Below are 25,004 nucleotides of genomic sequence, written 5' to 3' on the forward strand. Positions count from 1 at the left end.
ACAAATCCACAATAATAGTTGGTCATTCCAATACCCTTCTCTCAATAACAGAAAAATAAAACAGGCAAAAAGTCAGTCAGGATATAGTAGACTCAAACAACACTTATCAACTAATGTGGCCTATTTGATATTTATAGGACACTCCATCCAACAACAACAGAAAACACATTCTTCCCAAGTGCACACAAAACATTTATCAAGGCAGGCTATATTCTGGGCCATAAAATGCATCTCAAAAGATTCAAAAGGATTCAATTTATATAAAATATATATTCCTTGACAATTGAATTAAATTAGAAACAAGTAATGGAAATATCCTAAGAGAATCCCCAAACTTTTTGAAACTAAATAACGCATGGGTTAAAACAAAACTCAAAAGGGAAATCAGAAAGTACTTTTAATTAAATGGAAATGAAAACATAACATATCATGATTTGTGGTATGACCCTAAGGTAATACTTAGAGAGTAATGCATAGCACTAAAAGTCTGTTTTAGACAGAAGGAAAGGTCTTAAATAAATGACCTCAGTTTTAACTCTAGGAGACCAGAAAAAGGAGAGGAAATTAAGCCCAAAATAAGCAGAAGAAAGGAACTAATAAATATCAAAATAGGAAATAGATAAACAATGGGGAAAATCAATGAAACCAAAAGGTTCTTTTAGAAGGTCAATAAAATGGATAAACCTGTAGCCTGACTGATCAGGAAAAAAGAAGACACAATTTGCCAGTATCAGAAATGGGAGTGCTGACATCACTGCAGATTCTAGAGATATTGGATAGGGAATATTATAAACAATTTTGTGCCAACAAATTCAACAACTTATAAGAAATGGACAAATTCCTTGAAAGATACAAATTACCAAAGTTCATTGTAGAAAAAGTAGATAGCCTATTCTATTAGAGACATTGAAATTATAGTTAAAATACTTGCCACAAAGAAAAGTCCAGGCTCAGATGGCTTCACTGGTGAATTCTACCAAGCACTTAAGGAAGAAGTAATACCAATTCTACACAAACTGTTCCAAAAAATTGAAGAGCTGGATATACCTCCCAACTAAATCTATAGGCCAGTATATCAGCACACCTGATACCAAAACCAGACAAAAAAGTTATAAGAAAATTAAAGACAAATATTCATCATGAACATTCAAAAACTCTAAACAAAATTTTATTAAATTGAATCCAACAATATATTAAAAAGATAATACACCATGACCAAGTGCAGCTCATCTGGGAAATGCAGGGTTGGTTTAACATCGGAAAACCAACTGATGTAATTCATCATATTAAACTAAAAAAAATGATAATCTTAATAGATGCAGAAAAGCCCTTGACAAAAATCTAATACCAATTTCTGATAAAAACTCCAGTAACAAAAAATAGTAGAGAATTCTCTCAACCTGATAAAGGCATCTATGAAAAACCTATAGCTACACACACACACACACACACACACACATACATACATACATACATTAAAAACATACATAATGGTGAAAGACTGAGTAATTTCCACCTAAGATCAGGAACAAGATAAGTGTCCATCCTCACCACTGCTACTATCAACATTGTACTGGAAGGTCTAGCCAGTACAATCAGGCAAGAAAGATAAATAAAAGTCATCCAGATTGGAAAGGAATAAATAAAAGTGTCTTTATTTGCAGATGACATGATTGTCTATAAAGATAATCTGTTGGACTCTTTGAAAAGTTACTAGAACTAATAAGTGAGTTTAGCAAGGCTGCAGACTACAGAATCAGTTATACAAAAATTCATATTTATATATACCATAAATAAACCATTGGAAATTGAAATTTAAAACAGCATTTACAATAGCATCAAAATAAAGAAATACTAAAGGATAAATCTGAACAAGCGATGTGAAAGATCTGCATTCTAAAAACTACAAAATATTGATGAGAGAGATTGAGGACGATCTAAATAAATGGAGAGATATGCCTTGTTCATGGGTTGGAAGGCTCAATATTGTTAAGATATCAATTTTCCCAAATTAGTCTAGAGATTCAGAGTCCCAGTCAATATCTCAATGGAATTTTTTGTAGAAATTGACAAGTTGATGCCCAAATTCATATGGAAATGCAAAGAAAAGAGTTGCAATGAAGAAACAAAGTTGGAAGACCTATATTACCTGATTTCAAGAATTGTTATAAAGCAACAGTAATCAAAACAGTGTGGTATTGGCATAAAAGCTAGACTAAGGAATCAATGGAACAGAATAGAGGCCAGAAATAACCCCACACATATATAAACAATTGATTTTTTACAAAGTTTACAAGAAATGGTGCTGGAACATATATATATATATATATATATTGCAAAACAAATATATATTGCAAAACAAAACAAAACGTCTTGAATCTATACCTCTCATCATCTACAAAAATTAACTCAAAATGGTTCCTACTCCTAAACGTTAAACCTAGAACTACAAAACTTATAGAGGAAGGGGGAAATTTTCTGTGACCTTGGGTTAGGTAAAGATTTTTTAGCTATGACAACAAAAACACAATACACAAAAGAAAAAATTTATAATTTGGACTTTATCAAAATTAAAAACTCATGCTCTTCAAAAACACTCTTAAGAGAATGAAAAGACAAGCCACGGACTGGGAAAAATTTTCTGCAAAATATTTATCTGATTTTTATCCATAGTATATAAAGAACTCCCACAACTCAGAAATTAAAAAACAACCCTATAAAAAGGGAGGGGTGAACAAACACTTCCCCCCCAAAAAAATATAGATGGCAAATAAGCACATGAAAAGTTGTTCAACATCATTAGTCATTAGGGACATGCAAATTAAAACCATAATGAGATATCACTACACATCTATTAGAATGGCTAACATTAAAAACAGAGATCATTCTCATGCCGATGAGAATGTAGAGGAATTACAACTCTCACACTCTGCTGGTGGGAAACATAAAATGGTACAACCACTTTGGAAAATAGGCGACTACTTATGAAGTTAAACATATACTTACCATACACATACACATATACATATACAACCATTCTACTCCTACTTATTTTAGCCAAGAGAAATGAAAGCACTTGTCCATATAAGGACTTGTACATAAATGTTTATAAAGCTTTATTTATAATAGACAAAAACCGGAAAGAACCCAAATGTCTATCAAGAGATGAAGGCATATTTTGCTATATTCATACAATGGAATACGACTCAGCAATAAAAAGAAATGAACTATTAATACATGTAACAAGTGGATAACACAAAAAAATTATGCTGAGCAAAAGAAGCTAGACAAAAGAAAAAGCGCATACTGTATCATCCCATTTATATAAAACTCTAGAAAATGCAAACAAATCTATGATGACATAAAGCAGATCAACTGTTGCCTGAGGATGGAGGTAAGGGGAGAGAGGGAGAGATTCCGGGGGGGCATGAGAAAACTTTTGGGAATGAAGGATATGGTCACTATCTCAACTGTGGTGATGGTTTCATCAGTGTATACATATGTCAAAACTTTTCAAATTGTATGTCTTATGCCTGTTTTATTGAATATCAATTATACCTCATAAAGTTAATTTAAAAATAAAGAATAAGGAAACATACTTCTAAATAGCCCATGTATTAAAAGAGAAATCATAACAAATTTAACAATCCTTGGAACTGATAATGAAAATATGAGATATAATAATGTGACATAGGGACTTGCCTGATGGTCCAGTGGTAAAGAATCTGCTTTCCAATGCAGGGGATGAGGGTTTGATCCCTGGTCGGGGAACTAAGATCCCACATGCTGCGGGGCAACTAAGCCCCCGCGACACAACTACTGAGTTTGTGCACCTCAAGGAGAGAGCCCACGTGCCACAAACTACAGAGCTCCTGAGCCCTGGAGCCCACCTGCCACAACTAGAGAGAGAAAACCCGCATGCCACAACTAGAGAGAAGCCCGTGCGCTGCAACGAAGAGCCCACATGCTTCAACAAAAAGATTCTGCATGCCTCAACGAAGATCCTGCGTGCTGCAACTAAGACTCAACGCAGCCAAAAAAATAAATAAAAAATAATGTGACATAGAGGAAACACAGTATTTTAAGGAAATGTCATAGCCTTAAATGACTATATTAGTAAAGAAGGTCAACAATTAATGAGCTAAACATCCAACTTAAGAAATTAAAAAAGAACAACAAAATAAACCCAAAGAACTAAGAAGGGAGATGATAAAGATAAATGTAAAATTAACGTAATGTGAAACAAACATTAGAAAAAGATTGATAAAGCTGTCAGTTTTTAGAAGACACAAATAAAAGTAAAAATTGCTAGCAAAACTCACCAAGGAGAAAGATATGATACAAACAATTAATATCAGAAATGGAAAAGGTTCACAGCTAAAGATACAGCAGAGGGACTTCCCTGGTGATCTAGGGGTTAAGAATCCACCTTCCAATGCAGGGGACGCAGGTTCGAACCCTGGTTGGGGAACTAGGATCCCATCTGCCTCAGGGCAACTAAGCCCACGCACTGCAACTACTGAGTCCACGTGCTCTGGAGCCCGCACACCACAACTAGAGAGCCCACATGCCACAACTACTGAGCCCACGTGTTCTGGAGCCCACGCAACACAACTAGAAAGCCCGCACAACGCAACTAGTGAGCCTGCACAGCATAACTAGAGAGAAGCCAGCAAGCCACAATGAAGAGCACACGTGCTGCAACTAAGACCCGATGCAGCCAAATAAATAAATATTTTTTAAAAAGATACAGCAGAGATCAAAAAGATAAGAGAACATTATGAACGACTTCATGGAAACAAATTTGAAAACTTAGGCACATTTTACAAATTCCTTTAAAAATGTAACTCATGAAAATAGAGTAAAAAAGAAATAAAAGGCCTAAATAGTCCTATGACCGTTAAAATATGAATAAATGACTTAAAAATCCTCTCCTCCTCAACCCCACAAACTAAAACCAAATTGTAACAAATTTTCAAGGAACAAATCATTACAAACTAATACAAATTCATTCAGCAAATAGTAAAAGAAAGAACATGCCCCGTCTAATTATTTAAGGGTCTTATACCACAGACTGTCAAAATCATACTAGGACATTGTAAGAAAAGAAAATTACAAGCCAATCGTGTTGAACATAAATGCAAAAATCCTAAATACTATTAACAAAGCAAATCCTGTAGCATTTAAAGAAGATAGTAAATCATCATCAAGCTAGGTTTATACCAGGAGTAGTTCAGTATCAGAAAATCCATTAATGAAATTCAGTACATTAACAGTTTAAAGAAGAAAAGCCATATGATCAATTCAATACATGTAGAGAAAAACAACACATGAAATTCAACATCTGTTCATGAAAAAAACCCAAAAAACAAAAATTAAAAAACTCTCATACCAACCATTTTTAACTTGATCAAGTATAGCTACCAAATAGCTACAATTAGCAACATTTTAAATGGTGAAACACTGGAAGCATTTTCTTTAAAATAAAAAACAAGCCAAGACTGCCCATTATCACTCCTTATTTTTTCAAGGTTGTACTTGAGGTTCTAGTCAGTGCAGTAATGTAAGAAAAATAAATAAAATGCAAAAGAATTGGATAGGAAAAACAAGTCATTTCTTACATGTCTGTCTCTATAGAAAAAACAAAACAAAAGAAATCTAAAGACAAATATCTACATGCAAATATCAATCGTATTTCTTTATACTATCAACAAAGACTTAGAAAACATAGCAAAAGATATAATTTACAATAACAACAAAATATAAATTGTACCTAGAAATAAGCTACCCATACAACTGAATGGTTCATTCCCTCACCTCTTCAAGTCCTTCCTCAAACTCCATCTTCTTAATTTGGCCTACTGTGACCACTCCATTTAAAACCACACCTCCCCCACCCCCAAATTCCAGATCAGTTTTATTTTTCTCTATTTTTTCCCACCTAACACCTTCTAACATACTTATAATTACTGTTTATTGCCCATCTCCCCAATGTCTTCTCTGTCCATGAATATGGATATTTTTTTCTGCTTTGTTTACTGTGGTATTCCTAGAACCTAGAACAGTGCCTGGTACATAGTAGATGCTCAATAAATATTTACTGAATGAGTGAATGAATGAAAGCAATAAGTGTATGTAGACTTTACTGAGAAAATTATAAACCTTTATTGAAAGGCTTTAAAGAAGATCTATATAAATGGAGAGATAAACCATATTCATGGATAGGAAGACTCAGTAGCATAAAGATGTGAATTCTCCTCCAAATTGATGTATAAGTTAACTGTACAAAACCCCCAGAGATATATGTGTGTGTGTGTGTGTGTGTGTGTGTTGGTGTGGAACTTTCTACATGGATTCTAAAATTTATATGGAAGCACAAAAGGCCAAAATAGTCAGTTCTTCCCTGAAGAACAAGAGAAGATGGGAACCTTATCCTACACGCTTGTCTGTATTATTTTTATATAGATATAGTGATTCAAACAATGCCATGTTAGCACAGAGATTATCAAATAGATCAAGAGAATAAAACACAAGAGTCTAGAATCGGACACACAAATAGAAGGAAACTTGATTTAGGACATAGGTGGCACTGAAGCTCAGTAAGAAAGGATGAGTTATTTAATAAATGATACTAGAATAATTAGTGATTCATAAACAAAAATAATTACATTGATACCTTAATTCACACCATGCCCCCAAATTAGCTCCACATGGATTACTAACCTAAATGTACAAGGAAAAACTGTGAAATCTTTAGAAGAAAATATAGGAGAATATCTTTATGACTCAGCATAGAGAAAGGTTTCTTAAACAAAATGCAGAATGAAATCCATGAGGAAAATATTGATAAATGCAACTACACTGAGTTACTTGATATACACTTCCCTGACAAAGGATCAGTATCTAGGATCTAAAAAGAATCATTAAAATCAATTATAATTCCTGGTGATTTCAGTATCAATGTAAATAGATGATAATTCTTCCACACATTCTTCTCTCCATTCCTTGAGTATCTTTCCTCCAATGACCTTCTCTCTACCCTCCCTTGGCCACACATTACCAATAAACGGAATTTCCGAATAATCCTACCTACAGACAACCCACTCCCTAACCACCAGCTCCAACCCCTTCTAGTACCTCAACTCTAGTAATTCTTGGCCCCATCAAAACCTATGTTCCATTCATCCTGCCTTCTCTTCACTCTCCCATAGTCCTCTCCTTTCTGAGCTTAAATTCCTTGTTCCATTTTTGTAAACACCCCTTGCTTACACTTTTCACTCTCTTGCCCTCTCATGTTTCATCGTATTCACATAGCAAACCCCTAACTCTGGCTATATGCAACCACTCAGCTGTTCTGCACCTGCACTTGTACAGCTCAGCAGGACTGGGGAAATTGCTCACTTTTAATTTATGACCACAGGTAATTCCCTGATGGTCCAGTGGTTAGGACTCGGTGCTTTCACTGCCATGGCCCCAGGTTCAATCTCTGGTTGGGGAACTAAGATCCCGCGAGCCACGTGGCGTGGCCCCAAAAACATAAATTTTAAAAATAAATAAATTTATGACCACAGATCTTAGGTGGGCCCTTAGTGCCACTTGGCAATCACAGAACATTTCCATCGTCCATTCACTCTCTTGGACAACTGTTTCATGCCCTAGTGTCTCCCTCTCCATCCTCATCCTCAACTGTTGACCTTGCTTCCTATTTCACTGAGAAAACAAAGCAATCAGAAAAGAACATCCGTAAGCTCCTATGTTGGATATTCCCATTTACCCATGTCCAGGTTCTCTATCTTCCCTGCTGCCTCCATGGATAACGTCTGTGCTCTCAGCTAAAGCCAGTCCTCCACGTGTGCAGGAGAAACCCTGCCCTTCGCTGATTAGAGGACATTGCTTCAGCCATTCTCCCTTCTAACACTTGCATCATAATTTTCCATTTCCTACTGGGTTTTTGTCATCAGCATCTGAACAAGCTATATCTTTTTCTTGGCCTTACACTGTGCTCCTATCACCACCCTGTTCCATCCTGTTTCTTTGATCCCTTTAGGGTGAAAGTCCAGAGTTCCTTTAGTCACTGTCTCTAATCTCTCTTCTCCCATTCTCTCTTAGACATACTCCTATCAGAATTCTGCCCCTTTTGCCACTGAAATGGCTCCTGTTGAGGTCACCAATGTCCCCCACATTGCTAAATCTAATGATTAACCCTTAGTCTTTTTATCATATCCATGAGCAGCATTTGATGCAGTTGACTATTGCCTCCTTTTGGGATAATTTTTCTATCTAGACTTCTGGGACTCCACTCCCCTGATTTTCCTTCTACTTTACTGGCAGCTGCTTCTCATTTTCCTTTGCTGGTTACACATCTCCATGACCTCTCAACATTGGACACCTCAGAATGCAGTTCTCGGACCTCTCATGTTTTCTTACAACACTCGTTCCCTCAATGATTTCATTCATTCAAATCTACATCTGTAGCCTGGACCTTCCCCTCGAGAGCCACACTCATGTGTTCAGCTCTTTTTCAACATCTCCACCTGGAGGTTTAGCAAGAACCTTAAATGTCATATGTCTCTCCTTCCATAACAAATCCTGTCAGTTCTGCCTATGAAGTGTATCCAGAATCCAACCACTTCTTACAAACTTCTCTATAACATCCCTTCTGTTGCAGCCTCCATCATCTCTCCTGGATTATTGTCATGGTTTCCTAACTCATCTCCCTGTCTCCACCCTTGCTTCCTGCGGGTCATCTTCAACACAGGAGCTAGAGTTAAAAACTTGTCAAAACATAAATCAGGTCATATCATTCTTCTCAAACACCCCCACTGGCTTCCATGTCATCCAGAATAAAAGTCAAAGTCCTTACAGTGGTTTACAAGAATGGCCTACATGCAACCTACAAGGCCCTGCATGGTCTGGCCTTCCTCCTGCCCCACCCATTGTATCTCTGACATCTTCATCTCCTACTGTCCCCCTCATTCCAGTCACCTGGGCCTTCTTGCTGTTCCTAAAACACAACAAGTACACTCTTTTTTTTTTTTTTTTTTAACAAGTACACTCTTGCCAAGAACATTCTTCTCCCAGATTCATACTTGGCTCGCTCCTTTATTTCCTTCAGGTCTTGGCTCAAATGTCATAGTTTCAGTGAGGTCTTCCTTAAATACTCTAAAATTGCAGTAGCCCCTTCCTGGGCACTCTCTGATCTTTCCTGATGGCTTTCTTTTTCTCCTTAGCTGTTATTACCATCTAACATGATGTACATTTTATTCAGTTAGTTTATGTCTATCTCTCCTACTAGATTGTAAGCCCATCGACACAAGACTTTTTGTCTGCGTTGGTCACTGCTTAATCCACAGCATATAGAAGAGACCCTGGCACAGGGTCCATATTAACAGTAGATGTTAACATTTAACAATAGATGTTAAAAAATTATTTGTTGAATGAATAAACAACATACTAATCGGCCAGAATACGACAACAGGCATTCTCAAAATAGCTGGTACGAATATCAATTGGTATAATCTCCACAGAGGACAAACTGGCAGTAACTATCAAAAGTACAAATGCACATCTCCTTTGACCCAGAAATTCTGCTTCTAGTAATTGCCTTTATATAAATTCACACATGTGCTAAGTGACACATGGACAAAGTAATTCACGACAGCATATTTTATCCCTGAAAAAGAATGAAAACAGCCAAAATGTCCAGCAATAGAGACTAAAGAAATTATAGTTCATCCATACAATGGAATATTTTGCAGTAGAAAAAAGAATAAGGAGACTGCTTGTGTCTGCATTTTCTTGCACAGACTATCTCAGGAAGGATACCCATGAAATTGGTGATAATGCTTGCTTATTTGGAGGGCAACGGATGAGTCAGCAGCAGCGGTAGGAGACTTTGCTGTCAACCCTCCTAAACTTGAATTTTAGTACATTGTGAATGGTTTAATGGTTTACTAAAAGGAGAACAAGGCAGGGTTTATGTTCCAATATGGAATGAGTTCTAAGATATATTGTTACAAATAAAAAGGTAAGTACGAAAGACTGTGTACAGTATGCTATACATAGGGGTGGGGCAGACATACTTCTCGTTATTTACTCTTTTATACTTTTCGAATTTTGTACCTTATATATGCATTTCCTATTCAAAAAGAAATAAAATAATTTAAAAAAATCATGGTGGGAGAATGCCTTTTCATATGCATCACCTTGACAATCCTATGATTGAAGCTTGCTAAGTATTTCCCTATTTTTTAAACAAAGGAAACAGACGATCAGAGAAGTCAAGTCAAACAGCACAGAGGCACCAGGCACCAGGACTAGAGCCCGCTTCCCTGCCAGGCCCTCCCAGCTCCTCTAGCCCAGCAGCCTCTACCACCCTCCACCCCTGCCCTCTCCAGCTCCTTCCCTCAGGACACAAAACTCTTATGCCCAGCCCCAAGAAGGTCTGCCACCAGGGGCTTCAGTCAGGGGACTGTTTCTCTTTGCTCAGAGTCACCAACAGGGTGGTGGGTGCCCCCGCGCTCTGTGGCTGATCCCAGCCTACCCTGGCCTTGCAGCTGCCAGGCCCTCTTCCCCTGGTCTGTACCTGTCAATGATGACGGGGTCTGAGGGTGTCTCATTCCGGTTGCCACAGCTCTTCCGGTCACAGCACCGGCTGAAGGAAAGATGAGAAGGGAGGGAAGGAGGAAGGGGGTGAAGGAGAGGGAGATTACAGCACGTGGTGTGTGTGTGTGTGTGGCTCTGGGGTGAGGATGCTGATGTCCTGTCTCTGAGTATGGAATCCCTGGGCCAGAGGGGCTCACTCTCAGGGGCCTGGGGGAGACAGGCAGTGAGGGTCCTACACAGGGACCTGGAGAGCCCTTATACCTGGGGTTAAGGATGGCCAAGAAACCCTTGTCCCAAAGGCATGCTGCTCCTGGAGGATCCAGGAAAGGGCAGGCTGCTGACCACCTACTTTCTCTGTACACTTTTTATACAAGTAGAAAAGAGCTCCAATTGTAAGCATGAACCTCATGAATTATCACAAAGTGAGCCCACCCATGTAACCAGCACCCATACCAAGAAATACCATGTGACTAGCGCCCCAGAAGCCCCCTCATGCCTCTTCCTGGTCACTGCCCTTCCCAAGGGTAGCCACTGTCCCAACCAGATTTTTGAACACTGTTTTCTTTTCCATGTATGAAGAGCTGCCTCGGAGGACCCTTCCTGACTGACATCTCCTGGTGAGCCCTTGCCTAGAAATGCCAAGCTCTGGGGTAATGGGGAAGGGGAGTCTAGCACTGTGTTCCCTCTTCCCCATCCTGCCTGCCCAGGGGGTGCCCTTAAGTTCACATAAGAGGCAGCAAAGTTTCCTCCTCCAGCTTCTGAGCTAACCCAGGAGGCCCAGGCCCTGCCCCCATCTCCCAGGGAGCCCTCCCCAGAGCTTTATTAGTTAAGCTTCCCGGTAGCAGCAGGAGGCCTCTCTTACAAAAACACTCGGAGAAGCCACATAAACAGGCCCGGCTAATGGGTCCTCAAGGACCCTCTCCTCAGCCAGCACTGTGCCCAGGGGCCTCACTCTTCCCTCATCACCCCCCAACCCCAGGCTTCCCTGGGGATCAGTGGGGAGGGGGTTGGTGGCAGTGGCAGGGGTCGGGGCAAGAGGCCAGGGGCAGGTGACCTAGCCCTTCTCACCTGCACATGATCTCGTGGGTGAGTAGCACGCGGCACATTTCGGGGTTCTTGTCCTGCCCCTCGTAGATGATGGCCTGGGGAAGGGGAAGTGCGCAGGCTGGAGGGGAAGGAGGCTCCTCTCAAGGCCAGGTGGAAGGGCAGCTGGGCCCCCGCTCCCGGGGAAGAGTACGCCCTCCAACTCTCTCTGGGAGCCCAGGAATGCAAAGAGGGAGCTGGGAACCTGGCTTCCCAAACCAGTACCACTATCAGAATGGGCAAGAGTGGCATGAGGTCTACAGATTCTGTCTGTCCACAGGCAGCTCTTTCCGGAGCCAGCTCTGCTCAGGGGCAGGGAGGTCCCCAGATCACCATGACCAAGGTCAGGCTGCCGGGAGGGCAGACACACTCCAACCTCCGCGGTTCTCACAAGCATTGTCCCTCCAGGCTGTCCCGCTGGCTCCTTGGCCCCTCTCCCCACCCCTATCACCTCCGCAGGCCAGGCCAGTGGCTCCCTCTTGGACTGCTGGATCAGCCACCCCCCCCACCCCCCCACCCCCAGCCAGTCCCCCAGCCTCTCCTCCGCCCTGAAGCAAGGAGTGAGCTGCCCAAACCACACATTTGGCTTCCACCTTATAACCTCTGTGCCACGCAGCCATCCCTTATTTGTGGGTCCCTCTCTCTCCGGACGTTCTCCAACCCCTTCCACACTTGTTGACCATGCAATCCCACTTTGCCACTGCCTGGTCCGCCTCCCACACCATGGCGACCACAGGCTTCCTAGAAACACACCACTTCTTACTCTGCCCTGGGATTGGGTGGGGGCTGCTGGAAGACTGTCTGTGTGGGAAAGCCCAAGTCTCCACCTCAAGTTGCAGGCCACTGATTTTCACATCTGAGACTCAGCCCTGCTCCTTTACCAGCGCACACAACCTCTCTGAAAAGCCTGAGGCTTGGGGCCCTGTGGCTGCACAGTCCGTCAGGGCTGACTCAGGTTTCAGTTGCCCCGAGCTCCTCATGCTGGTCCCTGAGCCTCCTTCTCTTGTCTTTTCAAGTCAGCAAGGTACTGAGGGCCTGCAGTGGAAGCTCTGGGGCCCCACTCAGTCCCCGCTCCTGGACCAGTGCACCCATCCCCCAGCTGTGGGTAGCATTAGCTGCTAAGGGCTTTCTCTTGAGAACTGCTCTCAGCAGACAGGAGCTTGCTTCCCCTGGAAATGTCTGGAAGGTTACACTCTCCCCTTGGGAGTGGTCCCAGCCAGTAACTGACCAATACAGGGGACAGAATCCTGGCCTCCTTGCCTCAAGGGGGAACAACTCTGGTGCCATTCCTTCTCCAGGGCTCCTCGTGGATCAGGCTGAGGCTAGACTCCAGCTGAGACCACATCCTTGCTGAGCATCCCCTGCCCTGTCCTGCTTCTCCTCCCTCCCCTTCTAAGAGCGTCTTCCTTCCTCCCCTATAAACCATATGTACCTGAATCCCCATCTAGGCTGAACTTCTAGATAACAGGACCTAAGACAAAGTCGTTGAACAAATATTGTCTTTTTCTTGTCTAGAGGGCAAAAGCTACACGTCCTCCTCCTGTGGACAGTGCTGAGAACTGTGGACAGCTAGACTGGTGGGGATGAAGGGCATAGGGGAAGTGGGGGCAGGGACAAGGATGCTTGCTCAGACCACAGGGAGATGGGGGTCAGAGAAGGGGCTGGACAGGCCTGAGCATCCCCTGGGCTGGCTCACCTGCTTGGACACGGAGTCGATGAGACGCACGTAGAGGTCCTGTTCTGTCCGAAGTCCTAAGGGTGGAAAGGCAGAGAGGGCTTGCTATTTGGGGAGCCCCTGTGGCTTCTGATGACTGAACACACTCCACACCTTTCCCCGCTGAAGCCAGGCCCCCTCCACCCTGACAGTGGGGCACCAAGTGTCACATGGTGCTGCGGTACCCAGTGGGCAGTGGGCCTCACTCACCGTTGTTATATACCAGCCGGAGGCGATAATGGATCCCGTTGTTTGTCTTTTCAGCCCCGGGCTCCTGCAGGGACAAGATACGGAAGATGCATGGTGCTCCCGGGGATCCTCCAGCCACCGCCCTCCCCCCGACTCCCTTCCCACCCAAACTTCCTCCCTACCCCCCTCCCTCCCATCCATTCACCACCCCCTTCTCCACTTCTCCACCACCTATCCATCATCTGCTCCAGTGGGAGGGGGTTCCCTGAAACCCTCCCCAGCCCCCCACCCTGTTCCTTCCCAGCGAGCCCATGAGCCTCTCACTCGGTCCTTCTCCACAAAGTCGATGAAAGCTGTACGCTCCACCTCCACCGGCTGCCCCTGCCGGTCATACATGGCCAGCACGAAGTGGAAGAAGTTGGATTTCCTGAGGTTGGAGGGGGGCTGCTTCTCAAAATGTGCTCGTGCCAGGCCCACGCCACTGTGGGGAGGAAAGTTGCTGGGAAACCACTGGAAGTGCCCTCCAGAGAGGAAGACCCCGTCACCTCTGACCAGGTAGGTGGGCTGGCCAAGACTTGGCTCTGATGTGTCAAGAGTTTGGGCAAGAAATTGGATGGGCCCATTCCACCCTTGCCAGGGCCATCTCAGTTCTAGAACAGGCCTCCGAGCCCTGAGGTTACCCCAGCCTGCTCCCATGGGAATAAGCAGCACAAGCACAGGTGACAACAGAGGCATCCCGGGCAGACTCCTTCCCAGACTTTTCCCTGGGCCTCACATTTTGGAAGGCTGATCTCTAAAACCAAATGAACAAGCAACCCATCTTACTGACCACAGGCTCCTGTGACTGCCCTTTAGGGCCTCAAGGGGAAGCTGGGAGGTTTTGGAATGAATATCCCACTGTACCCCAGCTCCTGGCTATGTGCATGAGCCTACGGTATTGCCTGGGAGATGATGAAGTCCATCAGACTCTCAAGAGACATTGAACTGGCTCAGGGCCACTAGTCTGGCCAGCCTGGATGCTGGGCTATGGCTGAAGGTGGGAATGTCCTCCCTAGGTATAGGGGGACCTGCCTCCATGCTTGGAGGAAGACACCACTGGCTCCCTTGGGCAGAAGGATCTTCTGGTCTGGCCTTGCTTTCTCCTGGCTCATCAGAAACCAGTCCCAGAAGCAAAGCCAGGGTGAGAGCAGGAGGAGGAGAAGAACCAAGGCCCTGTTCACCAAATATTTCCTGAACCCCAATGATGTACCAAGCACTGGCCACATGGCACCACGTGGGGCCAGAGTGAAACACCTGGAAGGGGAGGGAAGACAGATACAGAGAGCTGCAACACAAGACAGAGTGGTGGGTGCCCCCTAAGAGATGTCACTATATAAAAAACCGTAAAAGCAAAGGAAAAACGATTAATTCTTTCTGTGTGTGATGAAGGGAAGACTTCACGGTGATGGTGGCCTTCCCCCTGGTCTTTGAGGAATGAATAGGAGCTCAACAGGGGCAGGAGGCAAAAGGGCAGAACTAACAGCATAAGAAATGGCTGTAGGTATGAGGGTTAGTATCACTGGACCACTTCAAAGACTGAAGTGAGGAGAGAAAGGGTTTTATTGGAAGTGCCAGACTATCCATGCAAACAAAAACCAGGCCATGGAGTTTAGACTTTCTTCTCTGGGCCAAGGTCTTCCAAAGTGTGTTCTTTAGCTCTCTCATGGCTCCAGATCCTCATTCTATGAAAGAGTGCTATACCCACAACTGCTGGGAAGTGCATACACAAGTGTATGTGGGGGGCCCTGGGACACCCTCCAGGAATGGACCCTCCTTGACCCGCTCAGGCCAGTGGTCCCCATGCGGTAGCGAGTCTCCAGGATGGTTCCCCATGATCCCTGCCTCCTGGTAGTCAGGTCCTTATATAGTTTCCTCCCATAGTGTATCAGGATTGGTCTGTGTGGCCAATAGAATATGGCACAAGCGATAGCATACAATTTCTAAGGTTAGGTCATACAAGACATGTGGCTTCTGCCTTGTTCACTCTCTTGGATTAGTCACTCAGGGGGAAGCTGGCTGCTGTGTTGTGACGATACTCAAGCAGCCCTATGGAAGGTCCACGTGGAGAAGAACTGAGCCCTCCTGCCAACAGCCGGCATGAACTGATCAGCTGTGTGAAGCCTACCAGCCCCAGTCAAGCCTTCAGATCACTGAAGCCTCATAAGAAACCCTGAGCCAGAACTACCCAGCTACACTGCTCCCTGATTTCTAACTTTAAGAAACTGTGTGAGATAATGAATGTTGTTTTACGTTGCTGAGTTTGGGGGTGATTTTTTTTTTATGTGGCAACAGGTAACTAACACGCCATGCTTACTTGACTACAGAGCATTTTGGTGCAGGGATGTGGTATGGGAAGTATGACTAAAGGCCACCAGAAGGCTCTGGTCAGGCAGGGCTTAGAAGATGCTGTAAGCAAGGAGGGCACAGTGTGGTAGAAAAGTGAGAGGCTGCTTCAGGGATGCAGAGGTGAGGATGAGAATGGTGGAACTGTCTTGAGAGCCATTTAGACCAGAGTCCCATCATGGACATGCCACTGTGACAGCATCTGCCATACTCATCACTACTTAATACTTTTCTTCTTATAATTTTAAATCAACTTACTCTTACTTGGCTTCTTGCAAAGCCATAATATCTGAAATGTCATGGGCTTCAGAAGCTTGTTGTGTTTTTACTCATACAGATTACAGTAAATAAACAATAAAATGAAAACCGTTCCTCCTCTTGAAAGCCTGCTCGGGAGCCTCAGTCGTCCATGTAAAATGCTAATTTTGGAGGCAGAAGTGACCGGTCTTGCTTGTTCCTGATCAAGATGAGGAGGGGGCCACCAACACCTTCTCTTCCCCACCAAAGGTTATTTCTACACGTTCCTTGCTCCAGGATCATCCTCCTCCCTCCTTCCTCGGTGTCCCTCTCTTCTCCTCAGCCTCAGGCTTACAGTCCAAAGTCCAGGCCTTGACCCTCCCGCTTCCCACTTGCCAAGAGGCAGGAAAGCCTGAAGACAGCTTTGATCACAGCAGGTCCCTGATTACTGTTGATGAATATGCTAATGAGGCAGCAACCCTGACTCCTCCCTCCAGCCCCCAGGACCAGCTTAGGGGCAGTGAGGCTCCCCAGGGACAGGACCACCTGGGGGTAGATAAGGTCAGAAGGAGATGGGCTGTGGGGCCATCCCAGATCACTCTGCCCTTTACTCTGTCATCTAGCCCAGGAAAGGTGCCTGGAAGGCGCTCAGACAGTGAGGAAAGAGCTATAGAGAAAGAAAGAGGCCTTAACAGAGGAGGGGTGGAGGCTAAGCGAGCACACAATCCCCTGGACCCCTCAACATACCCTATCTACACAGACGCTCCTGTACTTCCCAGGCCAAGAGTCAATCAATAATGCTGACCTTCCTCTCCCATCCATCCCTCTTGGCAAATACCCGTCAGTCCTGGGTCCTGGCTGCCTGGGGTTCCTACCAGGCTCCTAAGGACCAGACCTGGGAAGTCTGCCCTAAGCCCCAAGCCAAGCTCCCTTCACAGGGCCTGCCCTCTCAGCAGGAGGGAATTCCTAGGGAGAGTGGTTGGGGGGACCAGGGGAGGGGAAAGGGAGCAGGTATCCCTGCCTGGGGTCTGTGGACCAGTAGCCAGTGCTGCCAGCTGCAGGGCATCAAGGGGCTGCACTGACCTACTCCACAGTGGGATCAGGCTCAGTTCTACTTCCCTCGAGGCAGCCCAGCATCAGCCTCCATCCTCCACCTTGCTTAGTGGGTCTGAGGCACAATCACACACATCCACGCAAAGCAATGGGACAGAGGCGGCTAGTTTATAGCTCTGGGACAGGGATCACTATCATGAATGACAGCAGAACAATATGACCCCAAGCAGACCAGGAGAGGATGGCAGAATAGGCAAGACCCCTGCTAGGCATGCCCAGGACTGCTCCTGGTCTGCGAATGTCTCCAGTTTACCCTGTTCATACCCCTGTGAGACAAGTGAGAAGACCAAGGTGAAATGGAAAAGGTTTTGGTTTAAAGAAATTCTCAGGGCTTCCCTGGTGGCGCAGTGGTTGAGAGTCCACCTGCCGATGCAGGGGACACGGGTTCGTGCCCCGGTCCGGGAAGATCCCACATGCCGCGGAGCGGCTAGGCCCATAAGCCATGGCTGCTGAGCCAGCACGTCCGGAGCCTGTGCTCCGCAACGAGAGAGGCCACGACAGTGAGAGGCCCGCATAACGCAAATAAATAAATAAATAAAATAAAATAAAGAAATCCTCATATTTCCTATGAACACAGAGGACATGAGGATTAGAACAGCAGCTAGAGTGCCAGATGCAAGTCTGTCTGGACTTCTGGTTCCCCTAGGCACCTCCATGGCCTACCTGCCCGTGCAGTGGGTGACCAATCAGCATCCCTGAGCAGAGCTGCAAGCTGCAAAGGGAGAGGGTGCAGAGCGGGAGGGGGAGACTTCTGCTCTTCTCCCCTTGGGAAGAGCTGATGCTCTTGTAATGAGAAAGCAAACCAAGATTAAAGAACAGAAAGAAAGAGACACAGAAATATGCTCAAACAGCTCAGAAGATAGACCTGGGCCGTGGAGAGGTCTGAGAGGCCTGCTGGGGCACCCTGGGAGAAGACATGTGCTCCCACAGTACCTTAGAGGCAGAGATGTGGATGAAGGCCAAGGTCTCTGATTCTGTGGTCTCCAAAGTGGGGTGGCCCTTGCAGAGAAACTGCAAGGATGTTTATTGATAGGAATCCTTTATCTAGAAGAAGGGAGAGAGGCAGGAGGAGAGCCCCAGAAGTCTGGAGAGGCAAGTGTTTTATCTGGGTTTCCCCAGAAGCAGACCCTGAGACAAGGATTCATATGTGAACACTTTATGTGGGAGGTGTCCAGGAAACCTTGGCGGGTATGGGGAGTGAGAGAGAGAAGGAAAGGCAGTCCCTAACAGGTGCATTATCCATGAGTAACCACTGTGGGCAGCTGCAGCTCAGCCGCCAGGGAGCTCTGGAAACAAGTCTAGAACATGTGCTTCAGCTAGTCAGAGGGCTGAGCAAGGGAGCTGGGGTCTTCATCGTCCAACTCCAGTCAGTCACTGGCTGAGGGCTTCTGGGGCGTCATCTCTCAGGTGCTTCTGGCCTGTTGTGCAGGTGGGTGGAGCAGGCTCTGGCCATCTAAGAGTCTTAGGAGGCAGTTGCTGGCAGAGGAAGCAGACCCTTTCCCAAGGGTCCCCAGGGACATGGGTGGGGTAGCAACTCCCAGCCATCCAGAGGCCTGCGGTGTGATGGAAGCCAGCAAAGCTACAGCCCAAGGGCCTGCGTGCAGCCTGGCAATATGCACGAGAACTGCCTCACCTGGTGCGTGTATTGCTGGAGCCTATAATTCAGAAACGTCTCATTCACTTAGCGTGATTAGTGCACAAAGCGTGCCACATACACGCCTTTTCCAGGTAAATGCAGCTGAGTGATGAAAACAGCCACATTAACCACTTTTGTGAGACTCCCAAATGATTTACACATCTCCTTGCTTTCTTAAAAAGATTGTTTTCAACAAAATGTTCAAAACACTTTCCTATCAACTCCGGAGTGTGCTGAGGCGGTGGGGCATGTGCTCCTGTAAAGAGCACGGATGTGGGAGGAGAAAGTGCTCATCTTCATATTTCCACCAGGGCCCACTCACCCCCTTCCCATCTTTTGAAATAGCCCCCAAATTAAAGGAGACTGGGACAGAAAAGCTTCGGTGTGCACAGCTATTTTTTTGGTTGGAGGACATCCGAGCATGGGTATGTGTGGGCTTCCTGAGTACTGTGCTGGGAATCCAGGTTGAAGGTGACACCAAGGGCAACCTGACCTTCACAGCCTGAGTCATTCAGGTAACCTGTGCTTCAGAGTACAGGGGGATGCATATGGGGGCATCTGGGGGTTGCAGAGTTGTCTGGCTGCTATTGCTTGGCCACCCAGGAGTCCCTGGAGATGCTCCTTTTCGAGGCTGAGCAGGTTGCCCCAGGAACTTTCTTGCAGCAGCTGGACCTCACCACAGCTGTCTAGGACAGACGACGCCTCCCTCACAGTCAGTCTCGGCTCTCGGGTCAGAAGGCCATTCATAACTCTTAACATCCTTGATTAGGTACTTATTATAAGTGCTAGCAATTTAAAACAAGCATCTCAAATCTCACAGAGGACAATGGCCGAGACTGGAGCTTTGGCCTTCCCCCAGAGGCACCTTCAGGCCTTTGTCTCCCCTGCACCCCTCTGCCCTCTACTAAATGCTAACTCTTGCCTGCCTTGGCAGCCCAAGGTTCCGAGCAGTGCCTTGGCTTGGGCCTGATCCATCTTGGAATCTGGGATGCTGGGGAAATGGGGAGAAGCCCTGTTGTTATCAGCAGTTGGGGGAGGCTCCTTTTTGATCCCCCCTCCACCCTGGAGGTGGAAGGAGTAAAAGTGTGTATTTCCTGCATCTCATCCTTTGTCTCAGATTTCCCTACTGTCTCTGCTAAATCTAGATCTTCTTTTCCCCATACTAGCATGGTTGCGTATGTCCCACCTTCCTCTCCTCTGCATCCTCTCTTCCTCCAAGCCTCCTACTGGCCGTAGCTCTCCCTGCAGGCATCCTTTGGGTCCCTGGGACTGCTGATAATCATCAAGCTGGGCCTGGCATTCCTGACTCCAGCCAAGATCTATTGGCCTAGCCCAGAGCCTGGGAAGATAAAAGCAGAGGCTCACTGGGGTGAACCCACCCCAACAATGCGACAGTGCAGGCAGGAGGACCTGGTGCCTAGAGGCAGCTGCCCAGAACCTGAGTCTAGAAGGGCCTGCCAGAGATGAGGCTTTGGGGCTGCTTCATATTCCCTGTCCCACTGCCCCAGCAGGGGCTCTGCTCACTTGTCCCAGGAAATTATCTCAGCCATCAGGTCCCTGGATGAGGGGGGAGGGGAGGATCTCACTAGCCAGCTTTCCCATGTTTCCTCTTGCTCTCAATTCTACCCAAAGACTGTCCACCCTCTTCTCTGTGCCCACCCCCCTCGCCACCCACCCACAGGCCTGCCTGCCAGGTCCCAGGCTGAGGAAGAGCTATTAATTATTAAAGCAAACAAAAGCATTTCCTAGCAGGGATGCTAGCCTGCTGCTGCTTACAGGAAATGCGGCCCCAGCTGGCTTCCCTCTCATGGCCCAGCTAGTGTTCTGGGACCAGCTCAAGGGGGAGGGCTAGCCTGAGTGCTCCAGGAGTCTCCCCAGGCTGGGAGTCACATCAGAAGGAGAGTAGAACTGCTTCTGTGCTGAGAGATAAAGTCCTGTTGGCCCAGTGTAGGCCAGGGATCCTTGTGCAGAGTTCCCCACCAGGAAGACCCTGCCAGCCTTTCCTCTTACCTCCAGTGTATGGTATGCAGCCTCTCTTTTCTCCCTACCCCTCTTGCGCTCAGAACTTTCCTTCCTGTTGGCAGGCCCTCCCTCACTGATCTTAGCAGGCTCTGGGCTTTCTCCTCCTTCTCCACCTTCTGAAAAACCCTGGCGCTGTAAAGATGGGCAGCAGCAGCTGCTCCAGTACCTGGTTCCTGGGGTCAGGTAGATCACCAACGTGGACAGCGGAGCCCAACAAAAACGAACTTAGTAACCTTCTAACACGCACTCCTGCTTCCTGCAGCAGATACTCATTACCCCCTATTGACTGCTCGAGCCTGGTGCTGTGGACACGAGGATGAATGAGCCACCATCCATGCCCTAAAGGAAGGTGTAGGCTGGCAGGGCAAGGAAGCCCAGGACAGGCAGGGCACAGCTGACTCTGGCCTGTGAGAAGCATCCTTAGACAGCACTAAGAACTGCTCCCCTGGGCCGGATGGGAGGGCACAGAGAGAGAAGGTGCTGGGGGGAGGGTTCCAGAGGTTGTAAGATTTTATTCAGTGGGTGTGTGGGTGCTGGGAGCAGGGGAACTGTTTCAAGAGACATTGTTGGATGCCAAGATTCATACAGAGGCTGAGAGGAAGCTTGGGATCAGACTGTGATGGGCCTCGAATGCTGAGTATCTGGGAGGAAGTGTGTGTGTGTGGGTCACTGAAGTTTTTAATTGGGGAGGGACACCATCAGAGAAGAGTTCTTTGGAAATGTTTCTTTGGCCCCTGGTGCATGGCAGACGGTTTGCGGGGGCGGGGGCGAGGTGGGAGGCTGGGACAGTGGGCTAGCAGGCTGAGGTGATACACTGGGGTTAACCTTCAAGCCAGGGAGGAAAGTCGTGGAGGGCAAGAGTGTGTGTCATGGTTACAAGCTGGCCGTGGGCACTGTGATTAGGAATAGGACCCAGAGGCACCGTCCAGAAGCCTTGACAAGCTGGCGGCTGTGGGGTGAAGGCAAAGAGGGCATCAAAGACAGCTGTCAGACCCCAAGCAACCTAGCAGGGAGTGTTCCAGGGCAAGTTCCTCCGAGACAGAGGGAGAGGAGCCTTCGGAGGTGGAAGAGGGGGGCGGGGCAGGGAAAGGAATTCCTGTCATTGTTGTTTTAGGATGAAAAGACCCAAATAGAGGACTGATGGAGGATCAAGAACCAACGGATGAGATGATGACATCTCAGGAAGAATGAGAAAAAAGTACCTCCCACCTGCTCCCATCGGCAGGAGGTGCCCAGAGGCAACCAAACGTGTGGGGGCTCCCAATCTGTGTCCTGAGACAGAGAAGCCTCTGGACTTGGAGATGAGCAGCCCAGGCCTGAAGAAATTCCTCTCTTCAAACTGGGGAGGCCTTCTGAGTCCTGGTGATGTGGCCCTGGGGACTCAGACTGGACACCTCAACCCCACTCAAGACCTCTTCCTCAGGTGCAGACAACAATCTCATGGGAAGAGCCTCATCGCCACACTTCCTGCACCCACACAGGCTACAAGGGCACTGCCTCCTTCCCATCGGCTTCCTGCTCATCAAACCTGCTGACAGGGACAGAGGGGAGTGTCAGAGAGAAGTAGGAACCTTAAACCATGAGGCCCCACTGGAAAACTTCGTCCTCTCTTACAAGGAGCTCTCATCACAAAGGCGGTGGTGGAGAAAAAGACAAAGAAATTGACCAACTCAAATTAAGTGAAAAACCAGAACCAAAAGAAAAACAAACAGGATACAGAATTATATGTATAACACAGGAAAAAAATATGTTAATGGGAAGATGGGAAGGAAATACACTAAATTATTGACAGTAGCTATTTAGAGAGATGGGGTTTTGTTTTCATTTTTTTTCTAGAAAAGTTATATCATGAGTAAAAATATGGATATTAATTCATAGGCAAGACCCTTTCTCTTCCTAAAAAGGTGAGCTCCAGAGAGAGGCCCTGGTGCTCCCTCTGGACAGTCATGAAAGCACAGGAATGCAGGAACACCATTCAGTTTGAACATGAAACAAGGTGTGTGTCTGTTAAGGGGTGAGGTTGGGGTTGGTGGTGGGGTGGTATCCCCTGAACAGGATTGGGGATGTGAATGTGTGGCTGGCATCCAGGTCTGGTCTGCCCTGGAAACCCCCCAGCAGAATCCCTTCCAGCTGCTGGACAATCAGCTGCTCAGACCTCTGGGAAGCCCAGCTCCCAAGTGTCCCATATGTCTGCAGAGGCAGCACCTCCCTAGTCCCAGGCACTGAGAACTCCAGGTAGGATGTCTAACCTCCCCTCCCCTTGCTCACAACTGGGGATACAAAAAGCCCAGGTGCTGTGGGGGGCTGGTCAACGAACCATTATGCTTCCTTTCCAAATCCAGGAGTCCATCCCCCACCCAGGCTCCCTGCCCAGACTCCTGAAAAGGAGTCAGAGGAGATGGGTGTGGGTGCTGGGTTCCCAGGGATCCCCTGCCTTGGGTAGGACCCACCAGAAAAACACCTGGAGGGACCTGAGCGGCCCTGACCCATCCTCAGCCCCAATCATTCCACCAAGCCGACTGCCCACCTCATCTCTTCCCCACCAGCCGCTTCTCCAGCTCCACACGTCCCCATCCTCCAACTCTGAGGGATGTGAGAAAGCAGAAAGGGGGCTGGGATTCGTGCCTTTCCTGGCCGAGATCTATGGAACTCGACAAGGAGGGACACTTAACTGCCTGAGAAGGAGGGGTGAGCAGTTCCTTAACAGCTGGTGGCTGTGGGACTGCGGGCAGCCGGGAGACCTCCTCCTCTAGAGCCATGGACTGCTGGGCCAGCGAGCGGTAGTCAGAAATCAGAGCCGGGACATCCAGGAGTGGAGGCAGAAGCCCCGCCCCGGCCCGCCCCACATTCTCAGGAAGAAGCAGAGGCGCTCAGGGAGAGGTGGGCACAAGAGCTTGCCGGGACAGTGCAGAGTTGGGGCTCCCTCCAACCCCTCGCCCCAGCAGCTCAGCAAGCTGACAGAAGGCGGCGCGGAGCCGTCCAACCCGAGCGCGCCCTGTCGCGTCCGAGCGCTTACCTCTGCGCCGCGGTGCTGGCGTCCAGGATGCCCGCGCCCTGCATCCAGGAGCGCACCGAGCCCAGGCCGGCGGGCAGCAGCGGCTCCTCCTTCAGGTTCAGCCCGCCGCGGGGCAGAGCGTCCTGCGCAGGAAACATAAGGGCGCGCAATCGGTGGGCGCTCCCACAGCCGGGGATCCGGTCCCGCCGAGGCTGCGGGGCGTCTCAGCTCCGCCCGCCCGACGGCACCCGGCGCCTGCAGGAGCGCAGCGCAGCGCCAGTCCCAGCCGCTCAGTGCGCGCCAGCCTCCTGGGCGCTCCCTCGGAGAAAGCGGGTCCGCGAGCGCCGGCGCTGTCCCCTCCCCTCCCGGGGCGCGGGGCGGGGAGATGGAGGGATTTCCCCGCGGCCTGAGCGCCGGCGGGCTGACTGAGCGCGGGGCGGTGAGGGAGGGGAGCGGAGACGGCACCCGGTCCGCGCAGAGGCGCCCTAGAGGCGCGCTCTGGCGGCTGCCCAGGGCCGCGGTCGTCGGAGGGGGGGGCCCGAGCACCCCTTGAACTGCCTCAGGCGAGGCGGGGGCGCGGGGCTGCCCGCCCTTTCCCCCTCGCCGCCCCCACCTCCCGCCCACCCGCCCGCGGCGCCGGCGCGGGACGCTGATTACCATCCAGGAGGAGGAGGCTGCGGGCGCGGAGCTCGGCGGCGGCGGCGGCGGCGGCGGCGGCGGCGACTGCGGCGGTAGTGGCGGCAGGAGCAGCAGCAGCCGTGCGTCCCGAGGAAAGGCAGGGGCAGCGCCGGGCCAGCAGACGCCTCCGCCGCCGGCGCCCCGCGTGCTCCGGCGCCCCGGCCCTGCCGCAGCCCCGGGCGGCAGCACCTGGAGCAGCAGTAGCAGCAGCCCGGCCGACTCCCCCCTGGGCCCGGTTCCCGCGCCGCCCCGCCGCGGCCGCCGCCGCCCGCCGCTCCCCGGAGCCTGGCCGCGGGCCCGGGCCATCCCGCCGCCGCCGCCACCGCCACCGCTCCCGGGGGAGCGGGAGC

The 25,004-nt window shown here is 48.2% G+C and overlaps 1 protein-coding gene across 5 annotated transcripts in view; it reads right to left on the bottom strand.

The window, feature by feature from the left end:
• Window positions 1–24,960, bottom strand: part of EBF4 (EBF family member 4) — a 55,152-nt gene extending 30,192 nt beyond the window's left edge. For 3 of the 5 annotated variants that reach the window (XR_009559042.1, XR_009559043.1, XM_060284930.1), the window contains exons 1-6: window positions 23,998–24,134; window positions 13,916–14,072; window positions 13,613–13,676; window positions 13,385–13,440; window positions 11,674–11,747; window positions 10,586–10,654 (exon numbers count right to left, since the gene is read on the bottom strand). Coding sequence is in view for 2 of the 5 variants with exons in the window: in XM_060284930.1 (XP_060140913.1) it covers window positions 10,586–10,654; window positions 11,674–11,747; window positions 13,385–13,440; window positions 13,613–13,676; window positions 13,916–14,072; window positions 23,998–24,134 (557 nt within the window). In the remaining 3 variants the exon portion in view is untranslated. Of the gene's footprint in view, window positions 1–10,585; window positions 10,655–11,673; window positions 11,748–13,384; window positions 13,441–13,612; window positions 13,677–13,915; window positions 14,073–23,997; window positions 24,135–24,633 lie in introns of those variants that run through there. The other 2 variants (XM_030847483.2, XR_009559044.1) reach the window with 2 other exon arrangements.
• Between the last annotated feature and the right edge of the window lie 44 nt (window positions 24,961–25,004).

The sequence above is a fragment of the Globicephala melas genome, chromosome 15 (assembly GCF_963455315.2).
Source record: "Globicephala melas chromosome 15, mGloMel1.2, whole genome shotgun sequence".
NCBI lineage: Eukaryota > Metazoa > Chordata > Mammalia > Artiodactyla > Delphinidae > Globicephala > Globicephala melas.